The sequence below is a fragment of the Myzus persicae genome, unplaced genomic scaffold, assembly GCF_001856785.1.
Source record: "Myzus persicae strain clone G006 unplaced genomic scaffold, MPER_G0061.0, whole genome shotgun sequence".
Taxonomy (NCBI): Eukaryota; Metazoa; Arthropoda; class Insecta; order Hemiptera; family Aphididae; genus Myzus; species Myzus persicae.
The window spans coordinates 190,005-215,892 of record NW_019101707.1 but is presented as its reverse complement, the minus strand read 5'-3'; the positions used below and the strand labels follow the sequence as shown (position 1 = coordinate 215,892).

General features: G+C 27.8%; 3 protein-coding genes across 3 annotated transcripts; 2 read left to right on the top strand and 1 right to left on the bottom strand.

Moving 5' to 3' along the window:
• Positions 1 to 1,200: 1,200 nt before the first annotated feature.
• Positions 1,201 to 5,590, top strand: LOC111030222 (farnesol dehydrogenase-like). The gene is made up of 6 exons (XM_022309625.1): positions 1,201 to 1,491; positions 2,478 to 2,646; positions 3,335 to 3,461; positions 3,982 to 4,114; positions 4,727 to 4,864; positions 5,135 to 5,590. The coding sequence occupies exons 1-6, from the start codon at positions 1,360 to 1,362 to the stop codon at positions 5,216 to 5,218; spliced, it is 783 nt and encodes a 260-aa protein (XP_022165317.1). The 5' UTR covers positions 1,201 to 1,359; the 3' UTR covers positions 5,219 to 5,590.
• A 1,978-nt stretch (positions 5,591 to 7,568) lies between these two features.
• On the bottom strand, positions 7,569 to 12,254 carry LOC111030220 (transducin beta-like protein 3). Its single transcript, XM_022309623.1, has 14 exons — positions 12,080 to 12,254; positions 11,182 to 11,233; positions 10,557 to 10,797; positions 10,154 to 10,496; positions 9,882 to 10,078; positions 9,624 to 9,817; positions 9,325 to 9,570; positions 9,075 to 9,258; positions 8,876 to 8,997; positions 8,642 to 8,800; positions 8,376 to 8,541; positions 8,082 to 8,306; positions 7,878 to 8,008; positions 7,569 to 7,809 (listed from the first exon to the last, which is right to left on the bottom strand). Exons 1-14 carry the CDS (start codon positions 12,100 to 12,102, stop codon positions 7,627 to 7,629), a joined length of 2,466 nt encoding a protein of 821 aa, XP_022165315.1. The 5' UTR covers positions 12,103 to 12,254; the 3' UTR covers positions 7,569 to 7,626.
• Positions 12,255 to 12,912: 658 nt separating this feature from the next.
• On the top strand, positions 12,913 to 19,485 carry LOC111030221 (splicing factor U2AF 50 kDa subunit-like). The gene is made up of 11 exons (XM_022309624.1): positions 12,913 to 13,276; positions 13,371 to 13,613; positions 14,998 to 15,125; positions 16,522 to 16,638; positions 16,706 to 16,868; positions 16,936 to 16,977; positions 17,040 to 17,095; positions 18,470 to 18,592; positions 18,679 to 18,834; positions 18,900 to 19,064; positions 19,131 to 19,485. Exons 1-11 carry the CDS (start codon positions 13,261 to 13,263, stop codon positions 19,260 to 19,262), a joined length of 1,341 nt encoding a protein of 446 aa, XP_022165316.1. The 5' UTR covers positions 12,913 to 13,260; the 3' UTR covers positions 19,263 to 19,485.
• Positions 19,486 to 25,888: the final 6,403 nt, after the last annotated feature.

The following is a 25,888-nucleotide window of genomic DNA, read 5'->3' as shown; positions in this document are numbered from 1 at the left end:
AAACAGTGCACGTTCGTATGCTGCAGGCAAATGCATTTTAAGAATTAAAAAATAATTTATATTACGAACCAACAATTCTGTTCGAATTACCTAGGTACTTAGTTTATTAAACAATGATTATTTAGAAGACACAAGCTGGTTATCAATGTTTCAAAAAATGTATATTAAAAAATCAACTATAGAGTTAAATTATAGAAAAAAACTTAGAAAATATAGAACCTATCCTGTCCGATACTTTGGAGAACCAAACTAATGGTCTATAATCTGTTATTGTTTTAAAATTTTTTCCGGACAAATATGGTCTAAAGCGTTTGTTACCAAAAACTGTACTTAGACACTCTTTTTCGATCGTAAAATAGGTAATTAATTTCACTCGTATTAAGAACCCTGGACGCATATAGAAGTGGAATCTTCTCCGACTTTGCCTTGAGATAATGCACAACCTAAAGCGTAATTAAATGCATCCGTCGTTATTAAATTACCTTTAAGTTTTCCAAATTGGTGAGGGTCCCCCAAATGTTGTGGTCTTTTTTGGTAACCCTGTCAAAGGTTCCGCGTTTCCTCAATAAAACGCCTGTAATATCCTGTAAACCCTCAAAACACTTTTAAATGTGTTGTTTTCTTGGGGACTGGTACATTTTGGTGACAAAATAAATGAACTTATGATACCCGAAATGCAAAACCTCTACAGAAGATTAAAACTGCAAACTTTCAATTTTGACTAATACAGAGTAGTTGTCGAATTTCCCAAAGAAAACCAAATTGCCTTCCACTCATTCCAGAACAAAGAAACCAAACCATACAGGATGTTGATAAAATTTCTCCACCGTTCTACATTCTACTTATCATCCATAAAAGACGAACTAACAGCCTTTGACTTCCAACCAAGAAATATTATGAATGTACTTCACAGATAATCTAAGTCACCACTCCCAATGTTCTTTATCGACTTAAATCCGGAATCCAAATAATAACAACCTAGATATCTTTATTAATTCTACATAATTGTTATTGTAACATCATCAACAATTTAATTCTAGTCACGAGTGTTTTTTTTTATATGTTATTGTCTTCAATGCTGATATAGCTCTAAATAGGTACTGAATGTTGTTGAACAGAGGATCCTCGATTTGTTGACTTCACGTATAAACAAACTGTGAATATCAACAACTGATAATTGACTGGTACTTACTAAGTACTTATATTCCTTTCAATCGATTTGGATTAATCTTTTTACGCAGGACGCATATAAATTCAGCCGGGCAGACTTTCAGAGTGATGTTTCAATATTGATGTTTGAACGCCTAGAAAAATTGATCGCGTGTAATTTTTGTAGTTATAACAAATTTTTAAACGAAAATGGAAAAGTGGAATGGAAAAGTTGCTGTTGTAACCGGCGCTTCTTCTGGGATTGGAGAGGCGACTTGTCGACTACTGGTTGAAAAGGGAATGGTAGTTGTTGGTTTTGCTAGAAGAGAACATAAACTCGAGGTAGGTACGTTGCAGCTGTGAATTAGAATAAAATGTTAGGTTTAAAGAAAATGTAGGTAATGTATTTAACAAAACATTAATATTTTTAAACAAAATTTTTTAGCACTTTTTTCTATTTTGTTTTACAATTTTTAGTTGATTTTCGATTTATCTATGATAAAATATCGTTTGCAAGTAAAATATTAAAAAAATTAAAAACAAGTTTCTTAATAATTTGTCCTCATCGTTATTAAAACAAATTGAAAATGTATCAATTTTGCTTTCGTAAATGTTTGAAAATGTAGTACAAAATTCCTCATAATTTATTTTTCGGAAACAGAAACATTTCATTTTCATAAATACATTATCAAACACATTTTTTGTAGACTTTTCAAGTTCAAATTTTGAGGAAATTGGGCAATTAAACAAAACATAACATCTTTAGTTATTTTATTAGAATTTTATTTCAAAAAATGTACATGTGAATACTTGGAACTATTCACTTTGGTATATTATGTTATTATTTGGTATGCTTTATATGATTTTCAAATTATTTTGCATGATTTAGATTGATTTATAAAATATAAATTATATCACGAACCTATCCAAGCTGGCTTTTTTACAGTATGCCGTTATGTAATTATAATTAATAAATTAACGACACCTAGTAATATGATATACTATATAGAATAATATTATAATATGATTTGTGTGAATTATTTTTGATAAAAATGAGTTCAACCTTACCACATTACTTACAGAAAAATACATTTCAAATGGAAATTAAAATGTATAAATTGTATTGATATTTCGTAGACAATATGATTTATCAATGAATTAAAATTCAACACTTCCCATGGACAGTTGACTAGCCGACTAGCATCTAATTTCTAATATACAAGAGAGTGACCTGAAACTAGTATAGTTTTCTTGAACTTGTAGGTTGTTCTGAGTAGGTATATAACAGTACCTTTATAATATGTGTATAATTCAATTCATTTTTTCAGGATTTAGAAAGCGATTTGAAAGGAAAACTGGGTAAATTTTATTACATTAAAGTTGATCTGTGTTCGGAAGAAAATATTTTGGAAGCTTTTAAGTGGGTAAAGAAAACATTGAAATCAGTTGACGTCCTAATTAACAATGCAGGGGTTTTGAAGCAAACCGACTTCTTAGGTAAATTGGATTAATTTATTAATTTATAATAGTTCGGTCGTTTCCAAAATTTGAATGAAATACATTGATTAACTGCATGTATTACTTATTATGTAAAAAAATAGTGGCGTCTACAAGGGAATTGTAATAAACTTTTAATTTATTAAACATTGTACGTTGATATTAATTTACATTTTTTCATCCACTATCTAGTACCCAATGTTCTTTAGCAGACATATTTTCACCATCTATAAATGATAATATTCGTTAATGTCTGACATGACAAGCGTGTCTGTTATTTGTTAAGCCAACTTTGATGAAGCTATTTTTCAAAATTGTTTTTTTATAGGTAATAATATAGGGAGCTATATTTTGTATGTGGGTACAATGTACATTTCACGTTCATAATAATCCGTCTTATTCGAGGAGAACAAATAAGCCATCTAATATAAATAAGTGTAGGTATTTATATAATATAATTTACCATACGAATTATCATCAAGTTAATTACAAATCACTGTATTAGGTATTCTCACAGCGTTCGAGCAAATATTTCTACAGTTGTATTTCAAAATATATTTAAATTTATTTATAAGTAACATAATTTTTAAACACTATGTTGAGAAGTATCAGTTACGTATAATCAATATCAATAAAATTATACTAATTTTCATATCATAAAATGTTTTACCAACTTTTATACTTACAGGGAACACAAATGATTGGAAACAAATGTTTGACACAAATGTCATAGCTCGAAACATTTGCAGTAGAGAGGCCATCAAAATTATGGAGGAATTAAAAACTAATGAGGGTCACATAATAAATATTAACAGGTATTTATATACATATAACAAATCCAATATGGTTTTAATCAAAGAATATTTTTGTCATTAAATTTAAAGAGAGATTAATATTTATTACGATACGGTTGTTTTTTAAAAATGTATGTCTGTTCCATTTGTTATTTTCTTTTTCATCGATCAAAAAGCCACTGATTTAAAACCAAGGTGGTATAAACGGTTGGTTTGAACTTTGAAACACGCAATGTATGTGTGGCAAGAATTCTGTTGCTAAAAATCACGGTTCATGGGCAACTCCCGCCCATGTGTACCTACACTCTGCAGAGTATGTACGCAACTGAGTGTAGTCACCGCACCATACCAACCCACAATTTATTAGTTATAACTTATAAGTTATTACTTAAAATATGCTTTGATTGTATTGTTATTAATTTATTGAATATTTTCAATGGCCCTAAATCTCAGACAATGATATAATTTATACTTACGCTCCTGACAATGACTTAATATTTACTACTAAGTACTAACGTAATATAATTAACTTTTGTTGTAGTGTTGGAGGTCATTACCAATTTTCACATATGAAAGATATTTCTGTTTATGTCGCTACCCAACATAGTGTTACTTCAATGACAGACAATTTAAGAGAATTGATGGGCATGAAAAATTTACCCATCAGAGTCACGGTATTTTTTTTGTTTTTAGGTTTATATAATTATATATACTATATCTATATGTTGTATAAATCAACTATCATGTATATCCGTCTTTTCTTGGTTATTAATCATCACTCATTAGTCATTACAAATTAATGGACATGGTAAACGATGCTATATATTGATTAATAAATTGGGTAACAATTATTTTTTGAACTCATTCTTTAGTTCCTTAATTTGTTGATGGTTAGACATGTTTTTAGATATTTTAATAAAATTAGGTAATATTACTTAAACCGAAAATTGTCTGTAGTAATGTTTAAGAACACGACTTTTAAAACGTATTTTTTTGCAAAAATTAATGTAATCTACTGTTTTACTAATGCTTACTAGTAAAATATATTACATTAATGACAATAATATCATCAAATGTATTAAATTACTAAGTAATAATATTATAAACGGACTAACTACGCTTATAATCGTTTTTCGTATACAATGATTTTATATCATTGAATTCAAATTTAACACCATCCATTACAGTGACCCACTTGTAATAACTTAATGTGTAGCACAGCACCATCCACTTACTCGCTTTTTAAGTGTATATATATTTTTTAAATATATCTTTTTTTATTTCAGAGTATCAGCCCGGGTGCAGTAGAAACTGAAATAACTAAAGACTTGGGGATGGACAAATTAAAAGGAGTAAAGATGTTGAAATCTATTGACATTGCGGAAGCTATTTTGTACGCTTTGAGTGCACCACAACATGTTAACGTAAGTTGAATATAGTTTTATGTTTATAATGTTAAGCACAAATTATTAATACTATATTTTTACTCATCAATGTTCTTCACACTCATTATAATTATTATAGGAAGTATTATACTTTTATAACGACGAGTTTGTCACCTATATAATTTGGTGTTATATAATTATTTCATGTTATCGTTTTCTATTTTAGTTTTCTTTACTTACATTAAAATGTTCTGTTCACTTTAATTGTAATGTTCACGTTTCCACGAATTTGAATTTCATTTTTTTCAGGTCTCTGAAATAAACATAAGACCAACAGGCGAGAATATATTATGTTTTATTACGAATAACCTTGCATACCTAGACATCAATTAGGATTAATACACATCCGAACCCTCAAGTATCAACAATGTACTCATATCTATGTACTTCAGTGTTTAAGAATAAATAATAATAATATGTAATAATATTATGTATGCATATCCTATAGATAATTATCGATGTATTTTATTTAACCTGATTGACAACCATGAACTAAGCTATTGTAAAAAAATTCCATCCTTACATTAACGTAATTCTATTAAATCTTAAATAGGTATCATTTAAGTAGCCGAAGTGGTATCAATAGAAACCCACTTGACTCATCGTCAACAACTCAATATACACTTATCACAATTTATTATTGTAATTCTGTATTAATGGAGATTGTACATTGTCAAAATAAAAATATAAAATAAACCCTTTCAATATATTATAGAAAGGTATTAGATATTTTGTTTGTTTTATTATTGTTAATTGTTTTCCTTTAAAATATTATATGTACACGGTTTCTTTATTGTGTTACTTCGAGTTTTTGGGATTTTTAAATAAATAATTAAATATAAAATTACAATCAGTAATTCCTACCAACTTGTTTTCCATAAAAATGATTTTGACTCTTGATTTCCTTACTTATTTGTTACTAAGAAATCGATTTTATTATTTTGGTGTAGCTCTAAAAATATAACCGTGTCGTAGATAGGTACATAAGGACATAGAAATGTCACCGAATTTTTATTTAACTTTTGAAATGTTTTGACTCGTTTTGAGCTATTTATATTTTATATAGGCATAAGAAAATTTCGATTTTTATTAGTTTTTTTAATAGTTATTGTCCATAAAAACTATTTCGCTGTCAAAAGACTTGAAAATTCAGTACAAGGTTTCTCATAAGTTTTTGTTAGTGGCAATAAAATAAAACGTTAAGCATAAATCCACAATATTTTCTTATGAGTGTCTGATGTTATATATATTGACAAAACTCGTCAAAATCAGGAACATATTTTGAATTAAAAAGCCAAAAAGGTTCAAGGTTAGTTAGAAACTTTCTTTAAAATCTTTCGATTCTTTTTGTGCTATTTATAGAAATTTTGGTATCGTTGGGTCAAAAAGCTTGAAAATTTAATATAAGATTCCTCACACGTTTTTATACATAATAATAGCAGTTTAAAAATATAAGAAAATGCATAGGCGCATCCGTTACGGCTTCCCTTATAAACAATTACTCCACGTCTGTACAGCAGATCGGTACCCACTTTCTCAATATTTTATATAAAATATAAGTGCTGGGGGAACCTTGTGATTTTTATTACGAATAATGAATATGCCCCCCCTCCCACAAAAATCTCTGTCTACTGCACTGTTTGGGTTTGTGTTCGTAAAATAACGCTTTCAGGACTAATACATTACGAACCCTGTTCGTCGAGGAACCAGGACTACGGGGCGGAGAAAAACAGTCGATTTACAGACTACAGTCCACATCACTATTACTCGTAACGACTATGTGCCACCTGGCGACGGCCAGCAGCTCAGAATTCGGGCTATGCATACAGTGTCATGCTTTTTGTAGTGATTTTAATTCATATGAGCGCGTTTCGTGTTATTTTTAAATAATAAATAACAAAATGTGTTGTATGTACTTTATAATAGAATATTATTATCATTGGAATAATACGTAGCATATTATTATTATAACAGCCGACACGAACGTTATTTAAACTCACTACGAATACAAAATAGTTTTAGTTGTAGAGAGAGGATATTTCAAGCAGCGCTCGTATCTCCGTCAGTCACATGCGCGAAAGGCGAAACGGTCCTGGTCTCTGGGCGAACAGGATATAGTTAAATTTTTATAGGGAAAAAATGACTCAGACCAACTCTATCGCTAATAGACAAATACTCTTAAAATAAAAATAGACTGGATGACAGTATTTAGCTCAGAATCGTTTTTGATACAATGATTTCCAATATATTGTGTTTTAAGTGTGTTAACAACAAATATTGTTGGTGTCTTTCTTTGTATTTTTTAAACCTATTCCTAGTCATAATACGAAAACAAATATAATACACAAATACACACATTGAAGATTGAACTATAACATAGGTAATCTGGAAATTAAATAAAATGATTTAGAAATTTATCTTGATTTCTGAAAAAATCAGGGGGATTTTTTCAAGATACTCGTATTGTCAGGTTTAGATTAGGAACTTTTAGGTCATAAATGCATTTTTCAATATTAAATAGGACATTTAAATCCGAGCCCTGTTTATCATTGAATTCATATTTAATACATCCTTTTCAGTGACCTTAATGACTAGGTACATTTTAAATCTACTTTACAGCCTAGCACCTTTTCTGGGTTTTTATTTAATTTTGCAACAAATAGCGAAATAAAAAAAATAACCATGGATTATGTAATTTTATAATATAATTTACAGATAAATAACTAATAGTTATTTGATTATTATTGATTTGAAAGATGAGGGGCCATACAATTAGTTGTATAACGCAAAAGTTGTAAATTTGTCATTAATGTAGTTAGTCGTCTATAGTGTCGTTCACTGTATGCCATTAATCCTTGTAATTTTTCTTGATTAATAGTTAATTTTCCCATCATGATATCTTCCAGCAGAATATTTAAAACAAGCTAAAATACATTTTTAATTATATAACAAACAGTTAAACTGTAGACAAATAAAAATTGTTGCTAAATACTTGTGCCGCGAGACAATATTTTCCATTGCTATTCCAATCAACTACATAGTTCAAAAGTCTTTCTTTCTGTTCTTGATTGATATTTTGAAATACTATTTTTAAATCTTGCCCTTGACCTTGTTTAGATAAAGCTATACAAATGGGATAGTTCAATATTCATTAATAAAATATATGTTAACCACTTTAACCTTGATGTAAACAAACTTTGTATTATTTTTAGAGCTGTGTTCGGCCTTTCTAATGTAATGGACATTTTAAGTGCTGGTAATAATTGTTCATTTTGTAACAAGTTTTGTAATTGTTGGTCTTGTAACTCTTTAGTTTGGCTAGCAGCTGCTTCAGAAATTCTCACTTCTTCAGTACGATCATGCCAAACGACTAATCTTGAATCAGAACCTCCAGTCACCATAATTGAACCATCATCCACAACTTGAAAAAATATTTATTAAATACTAACTACTAACAATGATCAAAAAACAGTAAATTTATTTTTCTTACTTGATAAGGCCCAAACTTTAGATGAATGTTTGTCAAGTGTAGCAATACATTCACTAGTTTTTAGACACCAAATTTTAACTAGGCCATCACCTCCACAACTAGCAACTTGAGTACCACGATTTAAAAAACCTCCTTTTAATACTGACGAATCATGACTCTCTAAAGTCTAAAATATTAATATATCAAATATTAATTTATTAATTTTTAAAATGTATCAACTATAAATTTATTTATTTTTAAAATGTAAATAATTTTTTTCTCTTTACTTTAAGACAAGAATAATCAGCCATTGACCATATTTTCAAAGTAGTATCTGCCGACGATGATAACAGTACTTGATCTATAGGAGAAAAGCGTACACACCATACACCTCGCTTGTGGCCTCTGCATATTCCAAGAACTGACAAATCATCTGCAGACCATATCTATCCACAAAACAATATATACATAATGGTATTTAGTACTTTGCAATAGTCATTTAGAAACCAATTAGTTATTACTTTAATTAATTTGTCCTGAGAGCCAGTAGCAATTGTCTGGTAGTTAGGTGCTATGCAAATACTATTTATATCTTTTTCATGTCCAACTTCAGTTAATTTGACACTCAATATATGTTGCTCATCTTTAAAGAGGGAATATCACAGCAGCATTAAAAAAATATTTTTTTCAAAATAATTATTGGTTATTTCTATTAATTACCACTTTTGAATGTTTTTGGGAGTTTCCAAAGTTTTAATGTAGTATCTGTACTGGCAGAGACAATAAACTCTAAAGATTTAGAAATGGCTACTGTATTTATTGCACCTGTATGCCGGGATCCAATAGCAACACATTTAGCTGTCCTGCTAACATTACAATATAACCATACTCTAATGCTATGATCCTAAATACAAAATGTTCACAATAATACAATCTAAAAGATAGTAAAATTAATCAATTATATTCTTACTTTACTGCTAGATATAAGAAAGTTTTTATAGGAAGCTAAACATAACACTGTATCTGTATGTCCCTTCAGCCGTTTACAACAAACTCCAAGTTCAACTTTATAAATTTCATTGTCATCACTTTCAATTTTTTTTTTATGCCATGGAAATATGTAAATATCACAGCTATTAATAGCAACAGCTAAACTACGACTGCATTCATTACCCAAAAGTGCGACATCAAGAATTTCATCGTTTGAACCAATCAACTGAAAAAAAATATATATTAATTTTTAATTTATTAACATTTTAATTAACAAACCGTTAGTTTTGAATGCTGAGGTCCAAAACTTTGTAATGTAATTGTATTATCAACATAACAAATCGCTAATGTAGACCGAGTTTCATTAAAAATCATATTAGTTATGCTTTTTGTTGATTTTATAGGTTGACCATCAGCATTTTGTTCTTTTAAAATTGGAACATTATTTTTCACGTCCCATATATGCAACTCGCCTAAATATTAAATATTATTAGTAATTAACATAGTATAGTTTATAAGGTAAAGTATAGTAGCAACCATTTTCTCCTCCCACAGCAACACAAACACCGTTAGGAATGACATGAGTATTTTTTAATTCATTATCTGAATCTTGAAGATAAAAACCATCTTCAGGTAATACTACCATTGTTTCCAAACAGTCATATAGGGCTACCATTTTTAACTGTGATTTTGATTCTAGGTCCCATAAAATAACAACTTTGTCTCTGCCACAACTTTTTAATACACAATATAATAAAAAAAGAATATTAATATATAAAAATTAAAAATTAATTTTGTCTGACAATTACCTTATAAGATATTGTTTTTTGTAGAATGCTAGTTCTGTTACAGTACTAAAATGTCCTTGTAATTTAAATAAATGTTTCCCATCATTACAACTCCACACATGGATTTCACATTGCATATCAGCAGCAAACAGCCAATATTCTGAATTTGGTAGTTGCAAAAATTTCAGGGCACTTACATTACCTTGTGCTCCATGCAATGCATGTAAACAATGAGCTTTTTCTGATTGCCACAATCTTATAATAGAGTCAGTCCCTCCAGATGCAATGATTTGATCACTAGTAATTGCTAATTTTATAACAGGACCTTTATGAAGATGACGCCACGATTTGGTTAATTTTCTTTCTAAAAATCAAAATATATCAACAATTTTATTGAATACATAATAACTAATTATTATTTTACCATTCCAATCCCATGTGCACAATAAACCACTCTTGTGAGAAGTTATTAGATTTTTACTGGTTGGATCTAGAGTAAATGTAATTACAGAATCAGTGTTCTCATCTTCTTCATCTTCTTCATCGCCAGTTTTAACAGATCCAGTACGTTGAGGTATGGTATCAACTAATGTAGTTGTTTCAATATCCAATATTGACACCCGAGGACCGCATTGACATAATAAATTATGGCCATCCGGGGTCCACTAAAGGATATAAGAAAAATGATGATCAGTGTAATACATACAACATACACATATAAAAACATCTAAGGCTAGTATGATATTCTCATAATTTATGTTTTATTTTGAGAGAAACTTTTTTTTTACAAGTTAATGCATTTCAGAAATAGTTCTAAAGTAATTTAGTTATAATATTTTTGAGAACACAAATAAAAACAATTAAAATGAAGATGATAGTATTACTACATTTTGATACCGATAACAATTTAAATAAATTATAAAAACATAATTATCAATTAATTAACACACCAAAGTTGTAATAAAATGCTGTAAAGAATACAAATAAAAAACATTCTTTTTAAATATAAAGTAAATTATTTTTATTATTAAAATGTAAATGCAAATTACTTCAATATGACCTCCGGTATAAAATTCTTTTTGCACATATTCAGGTTTAAATCTGTAACATTATAAACAGAAATATAAATAACATAATAAATAATGCTGTATTTGTATAAAATTCAATATTGTAATTTATTGAATGTGTTGTATTCAACTAATATAAGTTGATTTGAACATGGTTCCGGACTTAATTATATTTTTGTAATTTTGTTAGAATATTTTAGATAAGATGATAATTTATTCGGTGAAATCAGAAATTGATGTACCTTGACAATTGTTTTGAATATATTTGTCAATTACGTCATATCTTACAACCATATTATTAATGTTGTCAAATTCAAGCATTTAAAACCTATTATTTATAAATAGGTAATAAGAATATTGTTCATGAGTTAACTGTTGTGGAATTGGGAATATTAATGGGTTAAGGCATTAAGGATTTTTGGACAAAAATATTAGTTAACAGAAATACAAAAAAGTATATTTAAGTAAACTCAAGATAATTAAGCAAACCTATTATGAAATGTGACCAACAAATTATTACAATGTAATTACTAATTAGTGTTTACTGTTTAAACTTATGAAAATATATAATCCATAGCAATAAAATATACAGTGATTTGGATTTAAATTGAATAGTATAAAGGTAAAAAATAATAATAGTGAAATAGTTGTATTGTTATAAAAAAGCCATTTGTTTACTGAAATCATATCTAACAAACTAGTTTGACAGGACTGTTCCAAATACTAATCTTCTTAGAGTACGCAAATAACTATTAACTGCAACTGTCCTTCAAAATGTATAATATAGGTAGATAGTACGGAAATACGAAACTGGGAAAATCTAGTCGTATAAAACTGTCATAAAGACATCTTTAAATGTAAAATATATTAAATAACTTACATTTCTCTTAACTTAATAGACATTTTAATCAATCGTCGGTAATCGTCAAGAAGTCAACCCAATAAAATAATAAATATAACTGTACTTATTTTATTTATAAAATTCATGAGAGTAAAAAAAAACTTCAAATTTTTGCACGTGTTCTAATTTTGAATTGTGTATATAATATTTATTGGATGATACATTGATAGTATGATAAGCGTTTATCAATTTATCATAATTTTTCCATTTGTTTTGTTTATATTACAATCTATAGGTTACAATAAGATGGTTAATGGTTACTGTGTTTTATTTATTGGGCTCGCCTAAAATGTTAGAAAATAGAAAATTATTTGTTTGGAACTGTAGTTTTGTTAAAAATTATTCCATATGAAACACATAGCCACATAAGTATTGTTGGAATTGTAATTGTATTGAACCATCACTTGTCTTTGGAATAATAATTCATTTGAAATATATTATGTTAAAAACGTATTTTTAATTTTTATACATAATATTAAGTAGCCTTATTGGAACTGGAATATACTGAACAATAATTAGTTGGAACTCACAGAATCGTATTTATTCGGAAAAGTTATGTTAATGGAAAGTATTTCATTGGAAATCTATATCAATGGGTTTGATTTTAATATACAAAATGCACTATAATAATATGTACACCATATAGATTTTAAGATATATAAACATACATATTGTTGTGATTATAATACATGTCCACAACCGTGGTTATGACAATGTCCTTCATCTATCATGATGTTGATGTTTATGAGTTTTTAAGGTTAGACCACGACTACCAAGGTGCTTTAAGTATGCATGGTTTGTAAACTCACTGGCACACCGTCTACAACTACAGACTACCAAGTACTAACTACTGGTGTGCGTCCGTAATGCCGAATGCGTATAAACTATTAAGATATTAGATAAACAGGCAAACAGCCATAAACAATTCACAAATTATTAACAAAGTCAATACTCTATCTCAAGTCTCGATTTACGTTTTCCCTCTACCTACCTATTTGCCGGCTGTTCGGTATTCGGTATTTCAGTAATTATTGTTTAGTATTTACGATTTACTAATTTTCTATTTTTTATTTTGTTTAAACTATAAACGTTGAACCTGAGAATTCAAAGTAGTCGTTGCCGCTGCATTTAATATTACTTCAAAGCACAAACTTGATATAATGGGTGAAGACAAAGGTAATGTTTGAAATTTGAATGATGATTATACGTGATGAGTGTATGTTAAATGTATTTAATTGCTTACTTATGTAATTTTATTTTTGTAATTTAGAAAGAGAACGTGACAGAGACCGAGGAGAACGTGAGAGAGAACGAGGTGAAAGAAGGCGACGTTCGCGATCAAGGGACCGTGAACGTCATCGCAGACATCGGTCAAGGAGTCGCGAAGGCCGTAAACGTAGTAGATCTAAGTCACCTAAAAATAAGTCTAGACGTAGAAAGCCATCTCTCTATTGGGATGTACCGCCGCCAGGTTTTGAACATATTGCACCCCTTCAATATAAAGCCATGCAAGGTAAGATATGATATATAATTAAATAAGCAGATAGATTACATAGTTAAAAATATTAAATTATATTAGTAAGTAGCTTATTATTGGTGAGTAATGAGTATATCACTTATATACATACCATATTGTAATTAAATCTACTTATTCAATTAAATGTTATTAAGTGTATGTATTTTGGCTTTGTCAGAATAAAATATTTAAATATTTAAATACTTAAATTATTTTTCAAACTTTTTTTGTGGAAATCTTTTCCATATTTTAGGATTTTTTAAATCAAAATATAGTAAGTACCTACATAATTGTAATGTGTTAATTAAAATGATAATAGCTAGGTAAAAATATAAATTATAAATTTCATGTTACATGTTTCAATTAGAAAAGTTATTTTTTATTTTATTAATAATTCTTAAATAATATATATACCTGCATGAATACTCGATATAATCGTCTTATGTTCCTAGAGTCTGTCTATCTTTTATATTTATGTATATTGGTATACTTTTAACAGAAAAATATATAATAATCTGAATGTATTCTCTGTATGAGAACTAAACATTAACTTATACAATAAAACTTATTTAAGATGGAATCTGTTAACATTTAAAATTAAGATTTTTATAATAAGATTATAAAAGTTCTTTAGAAATTCTTCTATTAAAACAAGGATATTATCCTTAGTGACAGAGGACGCAGTGCAATATTTATATAATATTTATTATGTAAATAAAAAATATATAAATGATTCTTATCGACAGGTTTCCATTTTTTAAAGCTAAAGTAAATTTACATAACAGGGTAATACATCTCTTTCAATAGAAAAAATCTATCTGTTAAAGTATGTTTAATACATTTTGTATACATATTATTTATTAATTTAACTATCACTTGCTGGTAGACTGAAATAGATCCAACCCCACAACAACAGTACCAATTGAATACTGATTCAAGACCCGTAATCCCACTAGTATTGTGACTATTTGCAGAATATTCATAGTATCTGATTATATTTATGTATATAATAGATTAATAATATACTGTTGATAAAATCAAATTACTTAAATATGTTTCCTCTTTTCAAAAATAAAATGTATAAATCTTAATTAATATTAATATTAAAAAAAAATAGTAAGAAGTACTCTTCCATTTAACTAGACGCTTAAACATATTTTATGTATGTACTTGCATATACATTAAAAATGTTTGCCCTAAACATGAGTCCCAAAAAGTTCACCACCATTTCGACACATTATTGTTTATAATATATATATTGATACTAATTATAATTCTACACAATAGCCATATTTTGTTCTGAACAGTTTTTATTAATATTATTTTTTGAATGCTTAGTGAAATATTCAAATTTAAATTATTTGAGTTTATATTTGTTTAGCTGCTGGACAAATTCCTGCAAATACAATGCCAGATACCCCTCAAACAGCTGTCCCGGTTGTTGGATCTACTATTACACGCCAAGCAAGACGATTGTATGTTGGAAACATACCATTTGGTGTAACTGAGGTATTATTGTCATAACTTATTATTTTTACGCTGGTCTAGGCACCCAATCAACATTTACCGTTTTACCATAGGTTTTTAAAATATAATATTGTATTTTATTATAATATATCATAAAAATTGTAAAGAATATAATGTACTAGATATGTGCTATTTCACTCTCGTTGTATGTCAGTGTTCAGAATTTTAATTTTCTGGTTATTTAGCATATAAAATAATATTGTTTAAGTAAAACAATTTCTCTAGTAATTATTAACCACATTTAAATAACCATCTAATCCATGGTGGAGTAGTTGAATATTTTGAACTACTTGAAGTATTTGATATATTGTGGTATTAAATAACGGGTTAGGAAATAACTGGGCTCACTGATAATATTTTTTACACTAATTTCCCATTCTCATTTAAAAACTACGAGTATTTGTTTTACTTGACACCATTACATGAAAATATATATACAAACATAGAACAGATGATAATTTTTCCTTAATTGATTTCTGTAATCAGGTAAATAAAAAAATGTAAAGTTTAAACATTTCACTGTTGTTTAAATATTATCATTTCAATACAAAATTACATATTTGAATAAGTGTTTTTCATAAATTTGTTGATAAAATTTTCAAATTGTTTTCTCGACTAAAAAGCTTAAAAGTATAACACAGGATCTCCTGGTAGTATTTTTAAATTTGTTTGTTAAGTATTTTTTATGTATCAATGGTTGTGGTATATTAGCACAATTTATTATATAAAGGAATAGTTTTTTTTACTTATGTAGTTACAAGTTGATGTTTTGAAATATATAGTATACTAAATTATACCTAGATCATATTATACTAGTAATATATGAAGTGTCGACAACTTATACTAATTAACAAAATACAATTTTATATTATGCCAAAATAATATTAAATTGTATTTTGTTAATTAGTGCATGTAAGTTGTTGACACTGGTAAATGGCATACCTTATCTTACCGACCCTAGCCGGGCGTCTAGACACTGTTATTTTCAGTGTTAGGAACTTTCACTATAAAAATGAATTCGTTCAAGTTCTTGTTTTTTTTTCAACTACACTCGTTAATGTTCATTGAAAAAATGAATGTGTTCGATGGTTCGTTTATTTAATTTTTTTAAATTTCTTATAATAGGAATTATAATGAGAAAATATTATTATGTAATGTAATTAATCAATCTATTTTAAGCATATATTTATTAAATTTTAAAGAAATTGAGCATCTTAAAAATTGTTCAAATTAATTAAAATATAAATGTCGTTTAAGTTCAATTTGAAAAAAAACAAGTGATGTTTGCATATCGTTCACTAAATATGAACAATTTTTGTCCCTGACATTGGTTATTTTTATGGACTACAAATTAAAATATTTTTAATATGTTTTTAAGGATGAAATGATGGAGTTCTTTAACCAGCAGATGCATTTGTCTGGATTAGCCCAAGCTGCTGGCAATCCTGTACTTGCTTGTCAAATAAATTTAGATAAAAATTTTGCCTTTTTGGAGGTATGTGCACATTACATTTAATGGTAATATCTAATTGAATGCAAATTAAAATTCTATCCAACTATAGTTTAGATCTATTGATGAAACTACCCAAGCGATGGCTTTTGATGGTATTAATTTCAAAGGACAGAGCTTAAAAATAAGACGTCCACATGATTATCAGCCAACACCTGGAATGACGGAGAGTAATCCTGTGACAAACTATAATACTGGAATGACATTAGACATGAGTATGGGAAACATTTATTTTATCAAGGATCAAAATGTAATTTTTTCTTGTTATATAATTTGTTATAGTGAAATATGATTCCAGTTCATTTGGTGTTGGAACAGTTCCAGGTTTGTATTATACCTATTATATAAATAAATACTTTTACTCATTAATCATTGCTCTTTTGTAGATTCGCCACACAAAATATTTATTGGAGGATTACCAGCATACCTTAATGATGAACAGGTAAGGCATTTGAGTAGTAAAATATCCAGCCCTTTATTTTTAGCATAATGGTCCATCATTAGCAGAGGTACATTAGGTCAATACCAAAACATGGAACGAGAAGAAGCAAAAATAGTGCTAATTTTTTTTTTTTAATTTTCAGCACATAAATTTCAGGTTTTATTTTTGTTTTTTTCAGAAAATATGTTCTTGTTTTGTGTATTAAAATATAGCAGTTTAGATTTGCAGGGATCTGGGGTATTTATTTAGGGTTGCGGTAAGAACATGGATTCTCCTTGCCAGCCTTTTATTGACTTTTCATTATGCTTGCGATACATTTACTTTTCTTTCTGTCTGAAAACAAATGTAAGTAAAAAGTGTTAAAAACAAAACTTTTAGAAATTTCAATGAAACAGTCTAAAGCTAATAATTGTTCCTCTGCTATACCCCTTGCCCCTAGCTAGGGTACTTGGTTGAAAATGAAACTCTGATACGACTGCTTCCTTGGTCGCCTTGTCCAAATCGACATACAGGCAAGTGGTGTTTCGGAATATTACATTGGTAATTATTGTTTATGTTTCATAGGAACAAAACCGTTCTATATGTTTTCTTGAATAATGTAAACGCCTAATAACTTATAAGAATAAATATACAATTTCATCTTTATGTACTATTGAATACAAATGTATATTTTAAATATTATAACCAGTTGATTATAACTTCTAATAATATTATTAAATAATTCCTTTTATTAAAAAAAATCATGGGGTAAATTTCAAATATTAATACTAATAAATTAATGAACTGAAATTAGTTTTTAGTGTTTATAAATTCCGAAACGGCAATTGGAGAATTTTTGATGATAAAAAAATGTATTTAATGTATTTGGAAAATAATACCACTATACGTATTAATTATGAACTACCCAAATGTATAATCTATCTATAATTTTAATATAATACAAATTAGTTGAAAAAAAAAGTTTACCTTAAAGTATATTAATTATGAAGTCTGCTGTATTAATATATTGCAATTTTATGATAAGGCATAAAGAACGGTTGTAAAACAGGTAAATTAAAAGAATATAAAACAAAAATTGTATTATAATTTAGTTCAGTGTTTTACAGATAAACTGTTTAAATTTAATTTTGGTTTAATATATAATATTATACTTAGTTATTTGGAATGTATAAGTGTAAAAAAAAGTATGTTTTATAATCTTTAAAAAAATCGATCCTTTTATTTCTAAATTGCACAAAGTTCATTCTCTATAATTTTCTTAATTAAGTGAATAACAGTATGTGAGCCCTAAACAAATACTACTAAAGGTTAATTAGCAAACAACAGAAGTACAGAATATCATAGGTTTGAAACTAATTATGTGCATGATGATAGGTGAAAGAGCTACTTACATCGTTTGGTCAGTTAAAAGCATTCAATTTGGTCAAGGATGCTGCCACTGGTTTGAGTAAGGGTTATGCATTCTGTGAGTATGCTGATGTTGTGATGACTGATCAGGTAAGATAATTAACTCAATATTCAAATAGTACATTTTTAGACAATGTTTACAACAGAAATTAATTATTGAACTTTTGTAAGTTTAGGCCATTGCTGGTTTGAATGGTATGCAACTAGGAGAAAAAAAATTAATTGTGCAAAGGGCCAGTATTGGTGCTAAAAATCCTGGACTTGGACAAGCACCTGTTACAATTCAAGTTCCTGGACTTACAGTTGTTGGAAGTGCTGGACCTCCGACTGAGGTAAATGTTTTTTTTTAATAATGTAAAGTAAAATTATTTATGAAAATATTTAAAATTATTCGCAGGTTTTATGTTTATTGAACATGGTGACTCCTGATGAACTTAAAGATGAAGAAGAATATGAAGATATATTGGAAGATATTCGTGAAGAGTGTAATAAATATGGAGTTGTTCGGTCACTAGAAATTCCACGGCCTATTGAAGGAATTGATGTGCCTGGATGTGGAAAAGTATTACTCTTGTATAATATTAATTTCTAAAAAAATTAAATATAATTGAAAAATATTGTCTTTCAGGTATTCATAGAATTTAATGCTATTCCCGAATGTCAGAAAGCACAACACGCTTTGGCTGGCAGAAAGTTCAACAACCGAGTTGTAGTTACTTCTTTCATGGAACCAGACAAATATCATAGAAGAGAATTTTAATTACAATAAATTTAACCTAATACTGAAAGTATTTGTATTTTTACTAATTTTTATATTATAGAACATCCTCAATAATGAAATATGACCTAAAATAGTTACATTAATAGCACATCTTATTCCGCTAAATCTTCAAAAGTAATTAGATTGAATTTATTTTATTTACCAAGTTAGATATAAAAATATACTTGTCCAAAATAGATAATTAATAAAAATATTGTTGCTATATGGTTTTTTTTTTCATTGCATTAAGTGATGTAGATTACTTTTAGCTCACACACATATAACTAATATGTATGTTAAGTTTTTAACTATTTTAGACAGACGAAAAATAATTTGGAAAAGCTTAATAATTTTGTTATGTTTTGAGGTTCCTATGAAGAAGTTATGTGTTGTATTTTTAGAAAAAATAAGATCTCTATTTGAGACACATGAATAAATAATTACTGCCCGACATCGTTCTAAACAAATGTTAATAATTTTTATTTGTAAAACAAAATTATATAATTATTTTAACATAACCTGACTTAATATTTTTAATTAGCGAATATTCTAATGATTTATTATTCTCTTCATGTCAATATTAATGTTATATCATTGGATTATAACTGCCCTACTAAGAAAGAACGCCCTAAGTTTGTTTAGACAATTTTTGAGATAAATTCACTTTTATGTTTAGTAATGTACTAATGTATGATAGTTCTATTTTCAACAATATATTATTTTTCAAAGTAAAATATATCATTCTTATGGTAATATATTTGATGAATGCAATAGAATTATTCAATTTAATTTTTAATTTTAATTTCACCAAGATAATATTCTGATCTTGATATTTACATTAAGTAAACCATTGATTATTTACAATCGTATAGGTACTTAGCAAAAGCTCCGTAATTCCGATTGCTCTTTTCTTTTTTTCTTTTTAAATTTAAATAAATGTATCACAAAAAAAATTATATTAAAAATTATTATCGAAAACTGAACGAAATGTGTTTGTGTCTTTCTGATATAACAATACTACAGCAAAGTCCTATACATTATCAGTAATTTAAAAATACGTTATAAGATACGGCTTAATCAAGACCAGTTTCCTAAACAACAGCTCCTTAAATATATATCACAAATAAGTGCTGTATAACTTACGGCAATCTTTCTTAGAAAATTGTGGTTACTGCGTTTTCGCTAAGCACAGTATATATATTATTTCAATTCCAATTTTTTCTAAAGGATGAATACTTATGCAAAACGTATAAAACTAGTATATTATACGTTGGAAAGGTTAATCTCATTTTTAATTTTTTTTTCGATTTACGAAATTCGGCATTCTTCCTTAGCAGGGCTATATTTAAAAATACAATTTTAATTTTGCTTTTACTTTTTCAGTCAATGTTTAGTATTAATTTTTTTATTTAAAAATAATATGAAAGACACAAGGAAAATAATATAATATGGTGCTTTTTAATTTTAAGAAAAAATTAAACTTTCTTTAATTGTATTAATATTAAATTCTCGTTCTTCTTATATTATTTTAATTTTTATTTAATACAGTTGAAACATTAAAAAAAATTTTTATAATATTAATGCTGGTTATGATATTTCATAAGATATACCTAATTAAAATTACGATTATTTAAAATGGAATCAGATAAATAAAAACGTCCATACAAAATAATGATTCTGTTTTTGTTGATCCAGTGAATCCTTTGAAATTTGTTAAACTTCATTCAAAAAACCCTTATCATAAAAACTCTTATATTACGTGTAAATCATATTACGTTGATGCCTGAATGGTGTATCAAGTTTTATTTGAATAAAATTCGTGACATTATTTCGTTATTAACGTCCTTTTGTCTTTTTTAACATAGGTATCAATTAAATTAGATTTTAATTTTCTGGTAATTTTCCATCCAAGTTCTAGCTATAAGAAAAGCTTCTATTATGCCTCTTTTTTAAATAGACGGTGAAATATGCGGAATCTATGGAGTATATAGTACCCATTGCACTAACTTTATCAATTTCAAAGGTTTATCATAAAGGTTAGGTCATTAATTACTTAAATAACCACACATTGTTTTCTAGTAACTAGTGTGGCGTTTGTGTAAAATATAAATAGGTATATCAACAACTAATCCATTAATATTAAAACCTGGAATTTTATTTATAATAATTAGGATACGATATTTTAAGTCCTATATTTTTTTTCTCGACTTTAGAAAAGCATTATCTGTTAAGTATGCTTTATGCCCTTATTAATTAATAAACTAGACTTACTCAACTACTTTTCCATCAAGGCTAAAGAAGTACCTAATGCTCTGAATTGCGTCTGAATTTATTATTTATAGTTGACCATAGAACAGGTAAAAATGTTAAATACCTAGCTATTGTTGGAATCAACTGTGTGATAATATCATCAAAATGAATTCATTACTATGATGTAGCTGAATAGCCTATTTAGGACGCCGTGTTATATTGATATTTTAAACATTGAAAACAAAAACAAAAACATGAGTTGGTAGGTCATGAAGACTAGAGATATTTCTAGTCTTCATGGAGTATGTATAATTACTTATTATAGATACTGGAAAAAATCTAATCTGTGACCACTGACCATGCTGGTACCAAAAAGGGAAACGTTTTTCCAAGTTCAAGTAAGTTGTTTTATTTAATTATGTATCCTTAAATCATAATGTATTATAGACTATATTGTAAAAATAATGTTTTTGAAAATTTGGAAAATTAATATAATATGGGAACTCATTGGGCGCTAGTGCGCTACGAAAATAATGTTACATCTATCAAGACAAGTAAATAATTGCGCAAGTGTATATACTTGTGCTGTGTAATACACAAGTGTAAAAAATGCACTAAAAACTTAAAAAAAAATGACCAAAAACAAAGAAATGCAAAATGCAAAATAAAAATCAATAATATAATTGCGTATGCTATTGAAACACATTTTAGAAGCTAGAAAAGACGTCTATGTTCTATGATGTGCCAAAAAAAGATGCAAATGTCATAAACTGGGCTAGGATTTGTATGCAATAAAAAATTGTAAAATATGCATTTTACTTACCAAAATATGTAAAAATATGCATTTTAATTTTTATAAGATAAACACAAAAATATAGTTACAAAAAAAATATTTATTTATTGAAATACATTAGTATTTGGCTATTTGTCTTAATACGAGTATAATATAATTGAGAAATAAAATAAAATAATTTAGAAATAAAATTTATAATTCACATTCACTACGTGTGTTACATGCTATGACCACATATTTTTTTAAATTTTCAAAAATGAATGATCTTTCTCCATCAAACTATTCAATCTTTAATCGCATGCCTATTGTACCATAGGATTATATATTTTATAAAAATAAAATTTGTGTTTGAAAAAAAAACTAAGTTTTATACTTTAATCAGCAGAACTAGAATTAAATACTAAATATTAATATTAAATCATAAATATTAATTACGAAATATTATACCATAAAACATGCATTTTTCGCATTCTTATAATCGATATATGCATTAATACATATGCATTTTTCAAAAATATGGAAAAACATGCAAAATAAAAGCACTACCATTTATCTCATAATGAGATGATTCGTGGACATTACTGACAAGATCAATAATCAGAAGTCGCAAAAAAACATGCTGTTGCATACAAATCCTAGCCCTCGTCATTAACATCCGGGCCCTATAATAATTATGATTGTCCACTCTGTGCTCACATGTCACTAAGAAAAAAAGTTAATTATGCACTTTAAGTAAAATGTGTTTAGTTTCGTATGAGATTCTATATTGTTAAAGACAAAATGTCAAAAACGTCAAAAACTTTACGCCAAGGGTACAATAATTTGAGTCCGGAAATCGTATCCGAGTACCTAACTATGAGCACCAGTAAATTAAATACATTTTCAAAATACTTTATAGGTACCTATCTAATTTTAAACTTTGGGAAAACTCGACGAGCAAGTTTCAAAACTATAGTGATGAGTACTGTTCATATCAATACATATTATAATTACATTGTACACATCACGTCATCACGGTATACCTATTCATCGAGCGACGAGCATGTATAGGATGTAATAAAACATTATATACGGACAAGTAGACGACTTAAGAATACAATACAATGACAATATATGGTTCCGTAACCATAGTTATATCATTGATGTTTGTTTTCCCTCAGTGCTTCGTGTAAATGCGTAATGTGTACAAATTACATAATATACGCAGTGTGCGCCGAACCTTCAACATATAAAGCACATGTAAATTAAAATATTATTGTCTTTATGTTATGACTTATGAGTTAAGGGTCTATAGGTTGAGATTTACAGGGGGGTCTTATAGATGCATAGTTTAAACCATTATAGGTACATTAAAATTAAAAATATTAATAAAGCTAAATAGATATATAGCTAGACGATCGAAAATAAATGATTATAATTTATAATTGTTGTGTTACTTTAAAGCGGCTCCAGATCTTTGAAATTTGATTTCAGAAATTCGTTTTGAACTTGGGGAATTCTAGGGAAGAAGGATCTAAAATTGCATGGTACGCAGTGATACAAGAAAAGTCACATACACTCACACACACACACATGTGTATTACACGCAGTCATTGCATTGCTGCAATATTTTACCTAAGTGTATACTATATCGAACTTCCTAAAAACGGTCGGTATACCTTGATAAATAAAAAACACTTATACAGGGTGATTCAGTAAGCATGCTCACCCTTTTTTCTCCAATAATGACTACCAAGCAGTTTTTATTACAAAGTCATTACTGACTAATTTTCATATTTTTGAGATTTGTGAACTACTTAAGGAGTGGCAATACAAACTACTGTTTTTCAAATAATACCCCCCCCCCTCTCTGACTGCAAATTATTCAGTGATTAATTTATCCGAAAAATTCGAAGTATCAGTATCAAAATTCGTACTAGTAGTTTTTGATTTATTCAATTATCCAATAAATAATGTTCAGTAAAAAGGGGGTTCGTTTGAAAAACAGAAGCTTGTATCGCTACAGGACACTCTTTAAGTAGTACCAAAAAAACTATCTCTGAGTAAATTTAAAAATTCCAAAAATTCCAAAAATCAGAATTTGAATAAATTTGTTTTATAGGAAAACATTGGGGGCGAGCATGCTTGGTGATCGAATCAACCTGTATAACATATAAATGTATCACGGAAACATCGAAACAAAAAGAATCTAAACAAAAATCTTACTTTTTTGTGTACATATTAGGTATATACCATACATCTGTTTGATGTTTTTTATCACCTACCTACGAATATTGTTCTTTTGTTCATCTATTGTATATATATATAGCTTACTCGAGAAAATCTTATGTAACACTGCAGACGATGAGTCGGTGGATATTTCCTGCTATTGTTGGCGATCACGAATATATTTTATACTCTGCAGTTTGCTGTCAACTTGACGATTCCTTTACATATCCGTAGGTACTGCATTCGCTGTTGTTATTTATTATACTTACACGGTTTGTACTCTCATATAGTAAGGGGCAATGGGCTTATCAGTTATCGTTCATTATTTATATGCGCGTTACAAACCCACAACATCAACAACAACAACACCCGGGGATACTTATGTATTTTCAAATTTTCTCCACTGTTCACAGAAGTACCTACTTACCTAATATAATTAAAACGTTTTTCGTTGTGTAAATGAGTATTTACATTGAAAAATATAAATACCTATATATATATACCTATTCTATAGGTGGGTACCTATTATGCGAATCATTTGTTATTGGTGTTACGTAATATCGTAATTATATTTGTTTGGATTTAAATATTCAAAAAATAAATATTCATAAATGTGATTAAATTACATTTCAATAATTCAATTTGAATCTAAATTCAACACACTATCACGTAGTTTACAAAAAACCTTTATAATTTTTTTTTCAAACAATGTGTTGATAGCTGTGTATGAACCCCTGTCATTTAAAATATTTTATTGGATAGTATAAAATTATAAATCCGTATTATGTGACTCAAACAATACGCACATTGCGGTGCAAAATGTTCCTGTTTATTTGTACTTTGCTATAAAAGCCACAACCACTTATTAAAATATAAGGTATTTTTTTACAAAGTATATTTTATTTTGATTTTTATATACCTACTACTCAAGTTTGATAGTTTGTATATTGTGTAAGGCTGTTTCAGGTTTCTATATAATTTCGAAATTACATTTTAATTAACTTTACCAAGTCCACAATAGTTGATTTTTCAAATCAAGATTAGGTTAAGTGGCACTGGGGGCTTGAGGGAGTATAAGGTTTCTGCATTGAGAAGCGAGTGGTTTAAAAAAAACATACATAGGTATATGTAATAGTATATAATAAATTGCATTTTACTGTTTTAGGTTATCAATCTGTCGCAAATAGTCAACATTATGAGAATATAATAATAAAATCAAAAAACAAATGTGAATATTTTAACTCATATTAGGTAGGTACTAATGTACTATTTTTAAATTCAATAAAGAACCTGTTAAATAAACATAACTGTCGAATGCAGACATGATTTAGTAAACTATAATGCGTGTCTATTAAAATAGTAAATTGTCTATGTC

Coding starts and splice junctions, on each gene's coding strand:
- LOC111030222 (XM_022309625.1), top strand. CDS start 1,360: ATGGAAAAGTGGAATGGAAAAGTTGCTGTTGTAACCGGCGCTTCTTCT. Junction 3,462..3,981: donor CACATAATAAATATTAACAG/GTATTTATATAC, acceptor CTTTTGTTGTAG/TGTTGGAGGTCATTACCAAT. Junction 4,115..4,726: donor ATTTACCCATCAGAGTCACG/GTATTTTTTTTG, acceptor TTTTTATTTCAG/AGTATCAGCCCGGGTGCAGT.
- LOC111030221 (XM_022309624.1), top strand. Junction 15,126..16,521: donor TACCATTTGGTGTAACTGAG/GTATTATTGTCA, acceptor TATGTTTTTAAG/GATGAAATGATGGAGTTCTT. Junction 18,835..18,899: donor GTGCTGGACCTCCGACTGAG/GTAAATGTTTTT, acceptor AATTATTCGCAG/GTTTTATGTTTATTGAACAT.
- LOC111030220 (XM_022309623.1), bottom strand. CDS start 12,102: ATGTCTATTAAGTTAAGAGAAAT. Junction 8,542..8,641: donor CTGATTATTCTTGTCTTAAA/GTAAAGAGAAAA, acceptor TTAATATTTTAG/ACTTTAGAGAGTCATGATTC. Junction 7,810..7,877: donor AATATTGTCTCGCGGCACAA/GTATTTAGCAAC, acceptor AATGTATTTTAG/CTTGTTTTAAATATTCTGCT.